The sequence below is a fragment of the Mesoplodon densirostris genome, chromosome 5 (assembly GCF_025265405.1).
Source record: "Mesoplodon densirostris isolate mMesDen1 chromosome 5, mMesDen1 primary haplotype, whole genome shotgun sequence".
In the NCBI taxonomy this organism is placed as follows: Eukaryota; Metazoa; Chordata; class Mammalia; order Artiodactyla; family Ziphiidae; genus Mesoplodon; species Mesoplodon densirostris.
Genome location: NC_082665.1, coordinates 148,092,432 through 148,112,236, shown reverse-complemented (window position 1 = coordinate 148,112,236; position 19,805 = coordinate 148,092,432). Strand labels below are relative to the sequence as shown.

At 36.2% G+C, this 19,805-nt stretch overlaps 1 protein-coding gene across 2 annotated transcripts in view; it reads right to left on the bottom strand.

Annotated features, from left to right (window-relative positions):
- Nucleotides 1-19,805, bottom strand: part of PIK3CB (phosphatidylinositol-4,5-bisphosphate 3-kinase catalytic subunit beta) — a 203,963-nt gene that overhangs the window by 49,660 nt on the left and 134,498 nt on the right. For both annotated transcript variants that reach the window (XM_060099616.1, XM_060099617.1), the window contains exons 9-12: nucleotides 15,322-15,573; nucleotides 13,837-13,933; nucleotides 9,849-9,979; nucleotides 7,516-7,566 (exon numbers count right to left, since the gene is read on the bottom strand). In XM_060099616.1, the coding sequence (XP_059955599.1) occupies nucleotides 7,516-7,566; nucleotides 9,849-9,979; nucleotides 13,837-13,933; nucleotides 15,322-15,573 (531 nt within the window). The remainder of the gene's footprint in view (nucleotides 1-7,515; nucleotides 7,567-9,848; nucleotides 9,980-13,836; nucleotides 13,934-15,321; nucleotides 15,574-19,805) is intronic.

The window sequence follows — 19,805 nt, the reverse complement described above, 5'->3', positions numbered from 1 at the left end:
ACCTCTGAACTAAAGGCTGAGTCATCATCTTCATTAACAAAAGCCAGCCATTAAGATTTTGTGTCTGGGTTTCTGCAATTAGAAAATAAGACAAACTTGATAACATACATTTTAAATTAGAGCAGGGTTTCTCAACCCCCATGCTCTCTTGTTGTAGGAGGATGGTCCTGTACATGGTAGACAGTTTAGCAGCCCCTGAACTCTACTCACTACGTGTCAGAAACAACCTCCCATGACTTGAGATAACTAAGAAAATTTTGAGACAATGCCAAATGCCCCACTGAAGGCAAAATAGCCTCAGGTTGAGAACCACTGGATAGGAAGATCAAAAGCTGCCAATTCAATAATCATAATTCACAAAGATCACATTTTTTTCTATTCTACAGACCCACCATCCTTGGCAACCACCTGTTTTAAAAAATGCCAACACTGGGACTTCCCTGCTGGTCCAGTGGTAAAGAATCCACCTTACAATGCAGGGGATGCAGGTTCGATCCCTGGTCAGGGAACTAAGATCCAACATGCCATGGGGCAACTAAAGCCCATGAGCCTCAACTAGAGAGCCTGCATGCCGCAAACTACAGAGCCCATGTGCTCTGGAACCCTCACGCCACAATTACAGAGCCCACGTGCCCTGCAGCCTCCGTGCCACAACTAGAGAGAAGCCCATGCACAGCAACAAAGATCCCGTGTGCCGCAACTAAGACCTGATGCAGCCAAAAAAAAAAAGAAAAAAAAAAATTGCCAACACCTATTAGGCTTAACACCATCAAAAGAACAGAAGTGTTGGGAAGGATATGGAAAAACTGGAATCCTTTTGCAGTTGGTGGGAATGTAAAATGGTACAGCCACTGTGGAAAACACTGGCAGCTCCTCAAAAAATGAAAAATAGAATTACCATATGATCCAGCAATTCTACTTCTGGGTATATACCCAAAACAATTGAAAGCAACATCTCAAAAATATATTGTACACTCATGTTCACAGCAGCATTATTCACATCAGCTAAAATGTGAACGCGAACCAAGGGTCCATTGATGAATGAATGGATAAACAAAATCTGGTTCATACATACAATGGAATATTATTCAGCCTTAAAAAGGAAGGAAATTTTGACATGCTGTAACATGGATGAACCTTAAAGACATTACACTAAGTGAAATAAGCCAGTCACAGGAAGATAAAATACTGTATGATTCCATTTATATGAGGTTTCTAGAATGGTCAAATTCATAGAGACAGAAAGTAGAACAGTGAATGTCACGGTCTGAGGGGAAGGGAAAATGGGGAGTTGTTTAATGGAAAAAGAGTTTCAATTTTGCAAGATTAAAAAGTTCTGGATATCAACTGCATAACAATGTTTTAAGTATATTGTGAATATACTTAACACTTGTGAGCTGTACATTTGAAAATGATTAAGACGGTAAATTTTATGTGTACTTTACCACAATTAAAACATTTTTTTAATTCCAAAAGCAGGTTTAAGTTCCTTAGTAAGGTGTTGGTAAATCAAAAATAAATTTTATGTGTGTACATATTATATGTATACATGTTTAATATATATATATATATATATATACACACATATATATATACCTATAAATGTACACACACACAATTCAACAAGTCAACTTACCATGATCTTATTAAGGAATGTAATGCTCTTGGCATATACATGAAAGTGGATTACACAGTGGAATGAGAACTTAGTTCTCTTCATTCCTTTCATTCAAAAGACCATGAAGTGCCTTAAGTATTTAAAAATACTAATCAGTGGGACTTCCCTGGTGGTCCAGTGGTTAAGAATCCATCTTCCAATGCAGGGGAGGCGGGCTCGATCTCTGGTTGGGGAACTAAGATCCCACATGCCGCGGGGCAACTAAGCCTGCATGCTGCAACTACTGAGCCCGCACACCACAACTAAAGAGAAGCCTGCACCACAACAAAAGATCTCGCATGCTGCAATGAAGATCCGCAGGCTGCAACTAAGACCTAATGCAGCCAAATAAATAAATAAAAATATAAATATAAAAATATAAATCAGTAACAGTTCTAGGATACAAGGGAAAATGCATAACATAGGAATCCTTTAATGAGAGAAAGTAGATAGGATCAGGGATCAGATCTGCTGAGATTCGAGTGGTAGTGAAACACACAGTTCCAGGAGGCATTCCAGCTCAGAATCAGAGGATACAGGGATGAGAGGAGGCCATGGGGAATCGTCAGGGGAGTTATCACAGGATCTGCATATGGAACAGCTGCTTTGGTCAGGCATGCCCCTTGCTCTGTTTAAGCTGAGCTGAAACAGCAATGGGATCAGCCCTAGACTAAGGTGAGGAACATGGGTACTGAGTCATAAGGAGCCACCTGATCTCAGAAGGTATGGAAATCTTCATACAGGAGATCCACTGTCAGCACAGTCTACCCTAAGTCTTACAGATATTGAACACAGATTACAGTGAATAAGCAAACAACCAGGGAGTCACAAGTACAAAAGAGCTAAACTAAGAATCACCAAATATTGAGAAAAACCCATATGAAGACAGATAGATGTCAAAAGCAGAAGCAAGACCACTTCAAAAACAAGATTATTTAATTCCTCAGAGAGAACTAAGGTGACATTATAGCCATGAAAAAGGAAATTAACAGAAATCTTTTAAAAGATTAATAAAATTTTGAAAAGAAAAAAGAAACAAACTCTAACCTGACTAATAATAAAAGAATGCAAGTTAAAATAATGTGACACCATTTTTATGTTCACAGTGTGGGTGTGTTGTAAATTTTACCTGTTTTAGGGTATGCAATTTGGCAGAATTCTTATTAAAAAGGGACATACTTTTCAATCTATAATTTCATTTCTAGGAATCCATTGTACAAAATACAGACATGTATATAAAGATGTACAAAGTATTCATTGCAACACAGCTTCAGTGGAAAATAATTAGAAATAAGCAAAACATCCATCAGTAGAGGTATGAATATTTAATAACTAATGGCTACCAATAACTAATGCCATGAAATATAAACAAGGCTTTATAAAGAGAGCAGTGGAGCTCTTCATACAGACATGACAAGATCCATAAAATGCGTTACATGAAAAAGGACGAAAGATCTCATATATTTTTAAAATATATAGATATTTACACACAAAGCTAAACTGCTTATATAGTTATCTCTGGGCGAGAAAGGTAAGTGGCAGTTATTTTAAAAACTTTCATTTTTGGTTTCACACAATTTATTAACATACCCACCAAAAAAAAAAAAAAAAGTACATCAAACCTGGGCAAGAGGGACTGCCCAGGTGGTCCAGGGGCTAAGACTCCACACTCCCAATGCAGGGGGACTGGGTTTGATCCCTGCTCAGGGAACTAGATCCCACATGCTGCAACTAAGAGTTTGCGTGCCACAACTAAAGATCCCACATGCAGCAACTACAAGATCCCGCATGTCGCAACTAAAGATCCCGCATGCCGCAGATAAAAAAGATCCTGCATACCACAAAGATCATCTTGCACATGGGATTATTTAAAAAAAAAAAAAATCCAGGCAAGAATATTGCATCGGCAGTAAGGAGGGAACTCTCTGATTTAGGTAAGGTAGCAGTAGATCACAGCAGAAATAATAAAAATTAATTTACGCTTCTGATGTTCAAGGAGCAATATTAAGACTAATAAAAGGTAACTAAAAATAGGCATAAGAATGAAGATAGGCCCATATAAGTGTTATTTCTTTCTTTCTTTTTTTTTTTTTTTTTTGCGGTACGCGGGCCTCTCACTGTTGTGGCCTCTCCCGTTGCGGAGCACAGGCTCCAGACGCGCAGGCTCAGCGGCCATGGCTCACGGGCCCAGCCGCTCCACGGCATGTGGGATCTTCCCAGACCAGGGCACGAACCCGCGTCCCCTGCATCGGCAGGCGGACTCTCAACCACTGCGCCACCAGGGAAGCCCCATTTCTTAAACTGTAATTATATGTTTCAGTAATTGCCAGACAAGCTGGTAAGTGTATACTTATAATAAACTTACTTCAGGGCTTCCCTGGTGGCGCAGTGGTTGAGAGTCCGCCTGCCGATGCAGGGGACGCGGGTTCGTGCCCTGGTCTGGGAAGATCCCACATGCCGTGGAGCGGCTGGGCCCGTGAGCCATGGCCGCTGAGCCTGCGCGTCTGGAGCCTGTGCTCCGCAACGGGAGAGGCCACAACAGTGAGAGGCCCGCGTACCGCAAAAAAAAAAAAAAAAAAAAAAAAAAAAACCTTACTTCATTAAAGAGAGCTACACTTGACCCTTGAACAACATGGGGATTAGGGATGCAGACCGCCTGCACAGTCGAAAATCTATGTATAATTTTACAGTTGATACTCTGTACCCAAGGTTCTGCATCCATGAATTCAATCAAACTGCAGATCATGTGGTACTGTAGTACCTATTTAATGAAAAAAAATCTGTGTTTAAGAGGAACCACACAGTTCAAACCTGTGTTGTTCAAGGGTCAACTGTACTCTTAAAGTATTTGTAGTAGCAGATAACTTGCACTGAAAGGCTACTGAAATTTTTGAGAACTCTAATGGTAAAGCAGAAAACAGCCTGTGGAACAGCCAAAACAATCTTGAGAAAGAAGAATGGAACTGGAGCAATCACGCTCCCTGACTTCAGACTATGCTATAAAGCTACAGTAATCAAAACAGTATGGTACTGGCACAAAAACAGACACATAGATCAATGGAACCGAACAGAAAGCTCAGGGATAAATCCGCACACTTATGGTCAATTAATCTACAACAAAGAAGGCAAGAATACACGATGGAGAAGACAGTCTCTTCAATAAGCTGCACTGGGAAAACCAGACAGCTACATGTAAAAGAATGAAATCAGAACATTCTCTAACACCACATACAAAAATAAACTCAAAATGGTACTATAAAAATCCTAGTGGAAAACATAGGCAAAACACTCTGACATGAATCAGAGCAATATTTTTTTGGATCTGTCTCCTAGAGTAACTGAAACAAAAGCAAAAATAAACAAATGGGACACAATTAAACTTAAAAGCTTTTGCAAAAAGGAAATCGTAAACAAGTGAAAAGACAACCTACAGAATGGGAGAAAACATTTTCAAACGATGCAAGCAACAATGGATTAATTTCCAAAATATACAAACAGCTTTTACAGCTCAATATCAAAAACAAACAAACAACCCAATGGAAAGATGGGCAGAACACCTAAATAGACATTTCTCCAAAGAAGACGTACAGATGGAAACAGGCACAAGAAAAGATGATCGACATCTCTACTTATTAGAGAAATGCAAATCAAAACAACAATGAGGCACTACCTCACACCAATCAGAATGGCCATCAACAAAAAGTCTACAATTAAGAAATGCTGGCAAGGGTATGGAGAAGAGGGAACCTTCCTACACTGTTGGTGGGAATGTAAACTGGTGCAGCCACTGTGGAACACAGTATGGAGGTTCCTTAAAAAACTAAAAATAGAGTGGCCATATGATCCAAGCATTCCACTCCTGAGCATATATCTGGAAAAGATGAAAACTCTAATTTGAAAATATCCATGCACACCGATGTTCACAGCAGCACTATTTACAACAGCCGAAACATGGAAGCAAACTAAATGTCCAATGACAGACGAACAGATAAAGATGTGGTATTTGCATGTACACACACACACACACACACGCCACAATGGAATATTAGTCATAAAAGAATGAAATAATTCCTATTGTACAGCACAGGGAACTACATTCAATATCCTGTGATAAACCATAATGGAAAAGAATATGTGTATATGTATATATATAACTGAATCCGTTTGCTGTATAGTAGATATTAATACAACATTGTAAATCAACTATACTTCAATAAATTTTTTAAAAAATGAAATAATGCAATTTGCAGCAACATGGATGAACCTAGAGATTATCATACTAAGTGAACATACAAATGAACTTATCTACAAAATAGAAATAGAAAGAGACATAGAAAACAAACATACAGTTACCAAAGGGGGTAAGGTGGAGGGGATAAACTAGGAGTTTGGGATTACAGATACACACTACTATATATAAAATAGATAATCAACTATATTCAATATCTTGTAATAATCTATAATGGAAAAGAATGTGAAAAATATATATAAATATATATGAAACCGAATCAGTTTGCTGTACACCTGAAACACTGTAAATCAACTATACTTCAATTAAAAAAGAAAAAAAGGTCTTCCCTGGTGGTGCAGTGGTTGAGAGTCCGCCTGCCAATGCAGGGGACACGGGTTCGTGCCCCAGTCTGGGAAGATCCCACATGCTGCGGAGCGGCTGGGCCTGTGAGCCATGGCCACTGAGCCTGCGTGTCCGGAGCCTGTGCTCTGCAATGGGAGAGGCCACAACAGTGAGAGGCCCGCATACCGCAAAAAAAAAAAGAAAGAAAAAAAGAAAAGAAAGAAAGGGAAACAAACGAAAAAAGAAGACAGCCTGGGCCAGATGTTTCTCCGACTAACCAACATTAAATAGTGCTTTCATTCTGTGTAAATAACAAAAGCATATACATTATCTCCATTTGCCTCCTGGCTTCTATCTAGTTACCATTCTATATAGAATGGCATTACTAAAGTCACTTGAAAGTTATAAACTGGTGACATGAAAAGAAAAAAACAGATTTAAACTCAGCAAAGTCCTAAAGTGAAAGTCAAAAAATTAAATTAAAAAATATAGATGGTAGAAATATTATATATATTGTAAACTAAATAAACAAAGTAATCTATTTTGTAGTCTTTGGGCAGAAACTATGGGAATGGTGTATGTAGCAGAGACTGCTATTTGTCTCTCAAATGCATTCTCCCCTTCTTACTTTATTAACTACGATCTCTTACTCTTAGCCAAGCACAGGACTGCCGGCTAACGACTACATTTACAAGCCTCACTTATAGTTAGGTATGGCCATATGACTAAGTTATGGCTAGTCAGACATGAGCAGAAATGAAGCATATTAATGATATCCTCAAAAAGAATGGGTACAGCCTCTAGTTTTGCTTTTCCTGTTCCTGTGGGCTGGAAAGTAGTAATGTAGGAAGCTGAAGCACCCATATTACATGAGACAAAAACTACGTATCAACATGAAAGAGCGCCAAGATGCAAGAAACCTGGGTCCCCAGCATTGCGAAACCTGCCTTGAATCTATCTGCTCTGTTGTATCAGAGAAATAAAGAAAATTACAGCCTCCTCATTCAACTGAATAATATTTAAAAAGATGGTATTGTTAACCTCTGAAGTGTCATAGCGTCCCTTACAGACTACCTGCTGAACCCGTGCTTGTATCAGAAAAGGGCTTACCCCCTGAACACGGACCAACCACAAACAGCTGCCATTTAACAAAATATGAGCATGTTCATACTCACACACACTCAGGCTGTTCTTGCATATGAGTATGGTCTCCTGTAAGACATGAAGGTAACTAATAATGAACACAACTTTGTAATAATGGTTATTTTAAAACCTTGATACTTACTGATACATTAGCACTATCACTGCTTGCAATCTCAGCTGCCTTTTCAATAATCTGTTTAAAAAAATTAAGAAAATTAAAATTTGGCTCTTGTATTCGTAAAATTTTAAGTGTAAATTACTACACTTGTACATAGACTATAAGGAGCTACATATGATCTGGCATTTCTATGGTTTATAACCTAAGCATGAATTTTAAATGCAAAATGGTATTATGCAGTCTTCAAACTCTTGACAACCAGGAAGCAATGGTATTACTATAAAGGACTGTTAACTCCCAGGGTACACGAGGATTGTCTATAGATAAAATAAGCAGTGGCTTGTATATGTGAACAAAACTTTAATATAGGTAAATATTTTCTGGTTAAGAAAATGCAAAGTTATGCAAGAGTTATGAAACAAAGAATAAGTTTTTGTCATTTGTCATGTTTTCTTCTGAATTAACAGATATCAAAAGTAGAAGTAATGTCAAGGGAGAACATAAAAATATTTTTAAAATTCATCAAGTTCACAAGAGGCCCTGATTCTTGAAAAGATGGGGAACCCACTAGTCTACTGGGAAGGCTCAGCAGGTAAAAAAAATCTGAAGATCCATGTCCAGTTACTGAGTTGACTAATTCTCCACAAATAATTTAACTGAATCCTTATGTGTAAAATGTACTGGTAATTTCCATCCTATTTCATAAGGTTGTTATGTGATAAAATGAGATTATATTTAATAAAATTAAGCAATAACCATAAAAGTTGATTTGAAAAGCAAAATGTATACAAGTACAGCAAAAAACATTAAATAAAAATACAAGGAAGTTTCACTTTTTATATCTGCATTATATTTTTAATGATCATATATGAAATTGTACAATTAAAAGAAAACCAATAAATATAAATATGTTATACATATTTAAAGACTAAAATCTCCATCCCAAGTAGATCTTCAAAGACAGACTCTCTACGGGATCAGAATGGCAAAAGCAAAGTTTAGTGGCCAGTTGTAGACGACTCTGTTGACAACAATGCTGAAACAGAACATTTTAAAGAAACTGGATTTATCTTGAAATATTAGATTAAAAATACTTAAATTTGCCCAAGATGTTATATTTGTAAAAACACTTCAAAAAGCAACTCATTTGATCCAAAAGAAACTATAAATGACCATTGAACACATACCATAATTGAACACAAAAAAAGTCAGAGCTTGGACTTTTAACGGTATCACAAGTAGCTATAGTTTATGGATAAATTCCTATTCTAAGGAATAAAGCCATAGCAGAAATGTAATGGATGCATTAAAGTGTACCTTCTTCTACTCTATGTAACACTAAGGTATATGGTTCTTGACATGTGAGATTTCTACTATTGTAATAATCACAAATTTTAATTTTGTTGTATATTACTGATCGGAAGAACAGTTTAAAAAATGAAATGAAAAATTACTTCTAACGTGGATAAAATTCAACTAAATTGAAAGTAAAGAAACATTTGAGTTACATTAATTTAATTTACATACTATATTTAAAATCTACTCTGTATAGGTCTGATAGTGCTGAATGTTAAATACAATTAAGTGTATAGGTAGATTCGTTGAAATTTTAGTATAATACCAATTTTTAAAGGCAGCTTGGTCTCACATGGATTAAGTAAATCAAATAAAATTCCTGTTTATTATGTGAGAATTTGCTCAAAGATTTCCTCACGAAAATCAGCATCAATCATACCTGAAACAAAGAGGCCAAATCTGAAGGTACAACATATGACAGCTCAGCTCTCTTAGCATATAAATGATCACAGCCCAGTTTTCAACCCCCACCAGACACTCTCCATATCCCCAAAACATGCAGCTTGTAGACTTAGGAAATGTGTTGAGAAACAGAAGCCCTTGCTATAGATTCTACAAAAAATAACAGCACCTTAGGAAGTCCTACTATATTAATATTCAACATAAATAATCTGTTCTTTGAATACCAACTCTAACATAGTAGTGATTGTCTTTAATCTAACCAACATGCTGGGCACGTTTCACATGTTTATTAGAGTTACATATGAATGCATTTATAGCCCTTGTAACTGAAAAGGACCTCAGAGAACAATTATGATTTCCTCATTTTATAAATGAGGAATCTGAACTCCAGAGGGGCCATGTCTCACTCAGTCAGTGATAAAGCCAGTACTAAATACAGTTGGCTTCCTGCTCAGTGGTCTTTCCACTGAACCAAGATGTAAATGTATATGACGTCTTGAAAGAGAAAGACATATATCACTTAAATGATAAACATATAGAGCCGAGAACTAATAATCCAATTATTTCATACACAGTGGACCTTTAAATAATTAGCTTACCTTATCAAAGGGAGGATAGTAATAAGGTTGTTTTTTATTCTCTGGGAATCTGATGTGCAAAGCTGTTGCATTTTCAGTATATGGATTTGTTTGAACAGTTCCCATTGGATTCAACATTTCTTCAAGTTCATCTAAAACATGCAAATAATTTTGATTCTTAGGAAAATGTTTTTGAAACTAAAACAAAACTTTAATGGATTTCAATCCATTACTTTAAAAGCGTGTCACCTAAGGAAGTTCGGCAGACAGTATCAGTAAGCCTCTAATTATCTTAATGCTTGGCACAAAATTTGAATATGAGTTTATATACATCTTTAAAATGAAGAAGTTAACAGGAATAGCTACCTCACCTCTTTCTTCAAATGTGTTCAAGTATTCTCAATCTACAAAAAAAAAAAAAAATTGGAACTGCTCTCGTCCCATCAAAATTAGGTGGTCTATAGGAATTTTTATTATTTCATCACTATATATCAATTTCTTAATCACATATGTTCTGATTTCCATGGTCATCACAGTACCCAAACTGATATTTTGAGAGTCGTTAGTAACATTCCTTTTGACAAACCTAATGTTGGTAATGTTTCTCTATGATCTCATAACTGCTGATGTAGTTAAACACCTTCTCTGGTAGTTTCACAAACATTCCATCCAAGCGGTACTTCTTTTTTTTTTTTTTTTTCCTTCCCAAGTGGTACTTCTTTAACCTCACCAACTGTGACATTCTTCAAGGCACTCCCTCCTCTTCTCTACCACCCTAAATATGTTCCATTCACAGATTGGGCATGGCAATCAGAATTTCAATGTTATCTTAAACCCTAGAGCTCATATAACTTTCTCATTTCACAGAGAAGTAAACTGCTGAAGAGACACTAAACTCTGAGAAAACAAGAGTTAGCAGTACAAACTAAAGTCTCCCCTCTGCAAACTAATTTCTCTTTTCTTATAACTGATTTTTTGCACAGTTGTTCTTTTGTACTTCCTAAGGAAATAAAAGATACAAGTACATTCTGTCCAGGCCTAATGTCCAGGTAGTATGCACACTGAGAATTATCTCCCAAAGCTGGAAAACCTTTACTAAGTATTGGGTGGTCCAAAAGGTTCGTTCAGTTTTTTCCGTAAAATGGCTCTAATAGCACTTAGTTGTCTTTAACTTCATTCCAAACAATTTTGTTAGATTGTATGTGACAGCTGTCATATAAGCGTGCATTTAAAAAAAGACTTATCAAAATTGGTGAATTTTTGTGTAGACATTTTAATATTGAAGATGGAAGAAAAAAAGCAACATTTTCGGCATATTATGCTTTATTATTTCAAGAAACGTAAAAACGCAACTGAAACACAAAAAGATTTGTGCAGTGTATGGAGAAGGTTCTATGACTGTTCGAATGCGTCAAAAGTGGTTTGCGAAGTTTCGTGTCACAGATTTCTCGCTGGATGATGCTCCACGGTCGGGTGGAACAGTTGAAGTTGACAGCTATCAAATCGAGACATCAACTGAGAACAATCAACGTTATACCACACGGGAGACAGACGACATACTCAAAATATCCAAATCAAGTGCTGAAAATCATTTGCACCAGCTTGGTTATGTGAATTGCTCTGATGTTTGGGTTCCACATAAGTTAAGCAAAAAAAAAAAACCTTCTTAACCATATTTCCGCATGCAATTCTCTACTGAAATGTAATGAAAGCATTCCGTTTTTAAAACAAATTGTGACGGGAGATGAAAAGTGGATGCTGTACAACAATGTGGAATGGGAGAAATCGCAGGGCAAGCGAAGTGAACCACTACCAACCACACCAAAGGCCAGTCTTCAACCAAAGAAGGTGATGTTGTGCATATGGTGGGATTGGAAGGGAGTCATCCATTATGAGCTCCTTCCGGAAAACAAAACAATTAATTCCAACAAGTACTGCTCCCAATTAGACCAAGTGAAAGCGGCACTCGACAAAAAGTGTCTGGAATTAGTCAACAGACTGATCTAAAATGCATAATCTTCCATTAGGATAATACAAGACTGCATGTTTCTTTGATGACCAGGCAAAAACTGTTACAGCTTGGCTGGAAAGTTCTGATTCATCTGGCTGTATTCGCCAGACATTGCACCTTCGGATTTCCACTGATTTTGGTCTTTACAAAATTCTCTTAATGGAAAAAATTTCAATTCCCTGGAAGACTGTAAAAGGCACCTGGAACAGTTCTTTTCTCAAAAAGATAAAAAGTTTTGGGAAGGTGGAATTATGAAGTTGCCTGAAAAATGGCAGAAGGTGGTGGAACAAAAAGGTGAATATGTTGTTCAATAAAGTTCTTGGTGAAAATGAAAAATGTGTCTTTGATTTTTACTTAAAAAACCGAAGGCACTTTTTTGACCCATCCAATATTTACAAGTTTCAGCTCCTTAATCAACCCTTTGCTTATCTTGTTTAATACTCTCACATCTCACAGATTCCATTTTGACCTGGACTGAAGGAATTCTCATAATTTATACACTTCTGAAGCTGATTTCTCAGCAAATTAATATCCTATATTTGTGCTATCTAGTAGCGTTATATTTATTAGTCCTATCAAATGCAACCTATCTAAAGTCAAGTGTAGCAATTTAGTATTATCTGCCCCAAACATATGGAGAACAGAACACTGCACAGAATATGCTATTTTATTTAAGAATAGGAAGAAAAGTAGAAATTTATATTTGTATTTTCTGCTATATACATGAAGAATTCTGGAAATATAAAAGCAACCAATAAATGTGATTATAAACCTTCTAATGATGACCTAGGTACTCTAGAAATTAGAGTATTTGTAGTTCCTGTGTTTCTGGCTTGCTCGTACTAGGATAAATGTGAATTCTAGAACCAAACATGCAGAACAAACATCTTTTGTTAGAGATAAATTCAGGCCATGATATGCCAAGTTAATTGCAAAAAATTGTCAATTTTTCTAAAAATATCAGTTAAGTTGCTTACTGATTTTGGAGAACATGTGTGAGTCTAAATTAAGATTTTCAAAAAAGTTTACTGCTGAAATGAATAATTTTTACTCTAACTGTGAAACTACAGTTCCTCTTAAGAAGAGCACACTGCTCTCCTGTATTTGGGGAATAATGTGCTTAGTGAAAATTATTGGAGGTATATGCAGGAAAGGGTAGGAATAAAAGAATATACACAAATAAAATGCTAGGATGTGAGCAGTTTATAAATATGTTCATGGATAACTGATTATCCAAAAACAATTTCTCAGGTAGCAATTACTAAAATAGAACATTTTTAAATGTCTGTCACCCACAAAATAATTTTTAAATGCAAGGGCACAATTTTACTATATATATTAACCAACTATGAAGACCAAAAAAACCCCCTCACTATTATAATGCAAAGATAACACTGAAAATTTCCCACGGGAAAGCAGTAGGAACAATGGAAAGAGTCAAGCAATCTTTTGCACAAATCCTAGGTTTGAAGAACCAATTATGTAAGACTGACTTACTTCACTTTTCTCATCTATAAAATGGGACAAAGCCATCTACCTCACAGGGATACTCTGAGTAGTATTTGAGAAATATAGGCTTGTGGAAGGTGTTCCTCTTAGCTCAAATTTCAAGATAACACGAACTAAAGAGGAAGTGTCTTTACTATCCTTCCCATGTTAGTTAATGTTCCTTCTAGTGCAAGAGCAGAAATTTAGTACAACTAGGAACCACAGAGATTGTTATAAAGAAGACATTGTTCCTCAGGAGAATGTCTCAAAAACCTGTAACAATAAACATTTAAAGTGAGAAAATAGTTATCAAAATAAATATATTCAGATACAAATCACTTCTAAGTATATTAAAATAATCTTGGGAAATCTGTTTTGGAATAAACAATAAAAATACGAAAAGATGGTTTCTTTACCGGACTGAAAAAAGAGTGAATCATAAAAAAATGTTAACTAGTCCACATGCCAAAAATTATTCTTTAACACTAAGGATTAGGATGTAAATCTTACCAGGAAATGAAGACCAGCTGTGCAATATTATATCTCCAGATCTCAACTGTCCTTTAAAGTCAAAAACCATCGTATTTACCCAGGCTACAGGATAATCCTGTTGAAAAGATACCACTGCATAAATATACTAAGAATAAACTTTAAGGTGTGAACACGCACATACCCTTTGCTTCAATAATGTTAGTTCTAGAAGTTTCTAGCTTTCTAGATGATTTCCTCCAAAACCATCCAATATAAAAACAAGATGTACATGGAAAGATGTTCAACATCTTTATAATGGTTAAAGAAAATCCTAAAAGCCAATTAATGTCTCAGAATAAAACACAGTATCCAAAAAGTAGAATATTTATTGTGCAGCCATTGCAAACGATGAAGAATTTTTAATGATTCAAGAAAATATGTGTGATATGTTAGATTATATGTTTTAAGAGCTTTCAGTCTATATAAATCTTAATTTAGCAGAAGGCAATGTCTCTAGGTATTGTAGAATTTATTTATATTTCTAAAAAGGAAGCACCAAGCTATTAGGACTTTTACGTAGACACTCAGACTAATTAATCTGGTCACAGTCTATGAAAAAACTATAAATACTTGAACACTCTGAGTAAAATTCTCTATCAGTGGAGGAAAAAAACTAAGGAAATAACTCTTATGTGACTTTTTAGACAATAAAATTCATTTTTAAAAAAATTATATGATAATAACCAGAGGAAAGGCTTATATTCTCATGTTAAGAATAAAAGGATACAAATTCATGTAGATAAATATAGTCACCAGACTTTTTTAAATTCATAAAATTCATGTCTCCATCCTCCAAAGAGAAACTTTCCATAAAGAAAATTAAAAAGACTTGAATAAAAATATGAAATGGAAGATGAGAACATAAGAACACGTTCACCATCCTTTATCCACAATTTCAAAGTCCAAGAAACTCTGACAACTAAAGCTTTGTTCATAACTCATTTAACAGTAAAACATGACCAGAAATAACATGAAGCTAAATGACAGTCTTCATTTGTCTCATTTAGTGTGAATATTCATATATTTCACTGCTAGAAACTGATGTGTTTGATTACAGAGTTGTGTCCCAGACTCTACAAGGTGTGTTGAGTGATCTATGATCTTTCTAAAATGCATAAAATTGTGAATTCTCAAACATATCTGGCACCTGAAACTTCAGTTAAAGGACTGTGGACCTGTAATATTTTAAATCTCTTCATTCTTTTTAAACTATTTTCTGAAAAGGATTACATTTATAATAGAACACTTACAGTATGACATATACTAAAATAAAGTTGCCAAAAGAAAAATGACAAGGACATAAAATGGAGACTTACTGTCTTTTTTAGAAATCAATTCTTAGGGACAAAAGTTATATGACATAATTTCATTTATATTATTCTATTATTTCAAAGTTTTAAAATTATTCCATTATGTTATTATTAGTCCATTATAAAAAATTTTCATAAATTAGTATATAATTACCACTTTTCCAGATTTCCTGATGGTCTGATATTTAGAGGGATTAATAGCTTTAGTTGATTTCTTCGTTTTCACTTTATCCAAAACTGCATAAACAGCGAAACATAATCGAGCCATTCGTGGCAGGTCACAAGTATTTATATCAAATTCCAGTGGTTCATTCCAAATATGATCATTTTTCCCTGATATCTCTGAGCTTACGACGGTTTTACACAGGAGTTCAGTACCATGAAAAAGGCCAGCCCTGACATGAACCTGTAATGATGGAGACAAAAACAAATACAGAATCATGAATACTGCACCACTAAAACACCTTTATTTGGGAGAATGAAGAAACATATACTGGCAGAAGCAGACAAACTCTAGGAAAGCCTATTCGTCCACAGAACCATTAGACTATAATTCATGAGCATATAATTCACCACACTGTTAGTATAACCTATTGTTCACTTACTAAGCAGACCAGCTAAAAAATGCCAAAGGTCTCAATGGTATAAATGGGTCTAAAGAAACCAAGACCATAAATATAAAAACTACTATCATATGCTTACTTCCATTCACTTCATTTACTTGGGGCCTTGTCTTAGTTATCTGTATAGCTGGGAAGGAAGGGGTGGATAAAATGTCTCCAAGGTCTCCTTCTACTTCCAAATAATTTATGAATTGGTCAGTATAAAAGTCAACTTAAAGTTTTCTAACCATATTTATGATTATCCTACACACTACTGTCTTTCATTTTTCTCCTAAAGACTCAGGTCCAGAGTGATGCAGGACACAGGTAAAATATTCCAGAAACTTTTTTTCAGTCATTTATATGGATTTTTTAAAACAACATGACATGATTATCTCCGATGTAAAACTGAGTGGTAAAAGTAGAACTAAAAACAGTACTAAAACACAGAGACTGGGAATTCCCTGATGGTACAGTGGTTAGGACTCCATGCTTCCACTGCAGGGAGCATGGGCTCGATCCCTGGTCGGGGAAATAAGATCCCACAAGCTGCAAGGCACAGCCAAAAGAAAAAAAAAAAAAAAAAAAGAAATACTTTAAGATCAAACTTTTTTTAATCAATTAATTCAGATGTGACGTCAGCACACAGTAGTACTCAATAAATATTTACAGATGAAATAAATGTATATGTGGAATTATTTAGGTTTATCTTTCTTTAGTTTAAAAAAGTTTATCAGAATTCCCTGGTGGCACAGTGGTTAAGAATCCACCTGCCAATTCAGGGGACACAGGTTAAAGCCCTGGTCCGGGAAGATCCCACATGCTGCGGAGCAACTAAGCCCATGCACCACAACTACTGAGCCTGCGCTCTAGAGCCCGCGAGCCACAACTACTGAGCCCTCATGCCACAACTACTGAAGCCCGCACGCCTAGAGCCCATGCTCCGCAACAAGAGAAGCCACTGCAATGAGAAGCCTGCGCACCGCAATGAAGAGTAGCCCCCACTTGCCGCAACTAGAGAAAGCCCACATGCAGCAACAAAGACCCAACGTGGCCAAAAATAAATAAAATAAAATAAATAAATTTATTTTTTTTAAAAGCTTATCAATAAGAATTCTGACTTGTTAAGAGAGTTACTGTCCTAATTTTGAGTAGATACCAAAAAATGTCTAGATATTAAAACATATTCTATAGTAATATAAAATTTTAAATGTTGATAATAGTTTTAATTTTTAAAATTATTACAAATATTTATAATATATTACAAGTATGAGTTTTAAACCTATAAAATAATTAAAATGATGCTGTACTGGCATAAATAAAACTATAGGTTAGTAGACTACACTCTTCATAATGTGACAAGGAAAGGACAGCTTACTTTAATAAATAGTACTCATTTATCTAACTCCTGCAAAATAAAGAGATGGATTAATGGTTAAATATTTTAAAATCACAGAAAAGCAAGTTAAAAAGAAAAATCTTTAAAAATCTATCAGAATAATCATTGAAGCTGGGTGATTAGTTCACGAAGTCGATTATACTATTCTATTTTTGTGTATGTTTGAATTTTCCCTTAAAAACATTTTTAAACTAAAGGAAGAAAATTGAAGGACTTCCCTTGTGGTCCAGGGGTTAAGACTCCGAGCTCCCAATGCAGGGGGCCCCGGTTCGATCCCTGGTCAGGGAATTAAATCCTGCATGCCGCAACTAAGAACCCGCAAGCTGCAACTAAAAGATCCTGGGTGCACAAACTAAAAAGATCCCACGTGCCGCAAGGAAGATTCCTGTGTGCCACAACTAAGACCTGGTGCAGCCAAATAAATAAATAAATATTAAAACAAAAAGAAGAAGAAGAAGAAAATTGATTATTTACTCCAAATACAGGTAGATCATTATAACACTAAAGATTAAAGTATAGGAGTTACAAAGGACTACTAAAAACACTTTCAGTAAACTCTCAGGCCACCAGGAATTTTATCTGAATACACAGCTGATTCCCCTCAACTTCACAGGAAAAGGGGTATTCTTTCTGCTCAAGGCCCCTGGTTCCATCTTGCTCCAACTTCCCAAGTACTTAGACCTTTCTCCTTTGCTCTTCTACATTGAAAAATAATCTTCCTCCCCAGGAGGCAATGAACCTATTAAGTCTCTCCCATATCAAACTCAAACAAACAAACAAAAAAAACAAAAACAAAAAACTTCCCTAGAACCTAACTAATCTTAATGAGAATAGCATCAACAGCTTAGACACTCTGTGTCTCCTACATTCAATCCATCATGAAGCCTACACTGTATACAAGGAGGAAATTATTTGATATAATCTTAAATGAAAAATGAAATAATACTATATATACTCATTAAAAGCATATTCACATTTTGACAGTGTGCAGAGAAGAATACAAATAAAAGTAGTTTATAGTAGGATACCAAGAATATTGGTGTTCTGTCATTCTCTTAAGTGATCTTGGATTATATTTCATAATTTTATCTTTTTTCTTGGTGACTGAATGCATGGCATAGGATTTTTTTTTAAATAGATCTTTACTGGAGTATAATTGCTTCACAATATTGTGTTAGTTTCTGTTGTACAACAAAGTGAATCAGCCATATGCATACATATATCTCCATATCCCCTCCCTTTTGAGCCTCCCTCCCACCCTCTCTAGGTCATCGCAAAGCACCGAGCTGATCTCCCTGTGCTATGCTGCTGCTTCCCACTAGCTAGCTATTTTACATTCGGTCGTGTATTGCATCACTATTTACAATAGCCAGGACATGGAACCAACCTAAATGTCCACTGACAGATGAACGGATAAAGAAGATGTGGCACATTATACAAGGAATATTACTCAGCCATAAAAAGAAACGAAATTGAGTTATCTGTAGTGAGGTGGATGGACCTAGAGTCTGTCATACAGAGTGAAGTAAGTCAGAAAGAAAAACAAACACCGTATGCTAACACATATATATGGAACCAAAAAAAAAAAAATGGGGGCTTCCCTGGTGGCTCAGTGGTTAAGAATCCTCCTGCCAATGCAGTGGACACGGGTTCGAGCCCTGGTCCGGGAAGATCCCACATGCCGCGGAGCTACTAAGCCTGTGCGCCACAACTACTGAGCCTGCGCCTAGAGGCCGTGCTCTGCAACAAGAGAAGCCACTGCAGTGAGAGGCCCGCACACCGCAATGAAGAGTAGCTCCCGCTCGCTGCAACTAGAGAAAAGGCCACACGCAGCAACAAAGACCCAACGCAGCCAAAAATTTTTAAAAATTAATTTATTTTTTAAAAAATGGTACTGATGAACCTAGTGGCAAGGCAGGAATAAAGACGTAGACATAGGGCTTCCCTGGTGGCGCAGTGGTTGAGAGTCTGCCTGCCGATGCAGGGGACACGGGTTCGTGCCCCGGTCCGGGAAGACCCCACATGCCGCGGAGCGGCTGGGCCCGTGAGCCATGGCCGCTGAGCCTGGGCGTCCGGAGCCTGTGCTCCGCAACGGGAGAAGCCACAACAGTGAGAGGCCCGCATACAGAAAAAAAAAAAAGACGTAGACATAGAGAATGGACTTGAGGACACAGGTGGGGAGGGGGAAGCTGGGGCGAAGTGAGAGTAGCATCAACATACATACAGTATCTTTTTTTTAATTGAAATACAGTTGATTTACAATGTTGTGTTAGTTTCAGGTGTACAACACAGTGATTCAGTTATATATATATTATATATAACTGAATATATATATTATATATATTATAATATATATAATTCTTTTTCAGATTCTTTTCCCTTATAGGTTATTACAAAATATTGAGTACAGTTCCCTGTGCTATACAGTCCTTGTCGTTTATCTATTTTATATACAGTAGTGTGTATGTGTTAATCCCAGCCTCCTAATTTACACCCCCCTTTCCCCTATGGTAACCATAAGTTTGTTTCCTATGCCTGTAAGACTCTTTCTGTTTTGTAAATAAGTTCATTTGTATCTTGGACAACCTAAATGTCCATGGACAAATGAACGGATAAAGAAGGTGTGGTACATACATA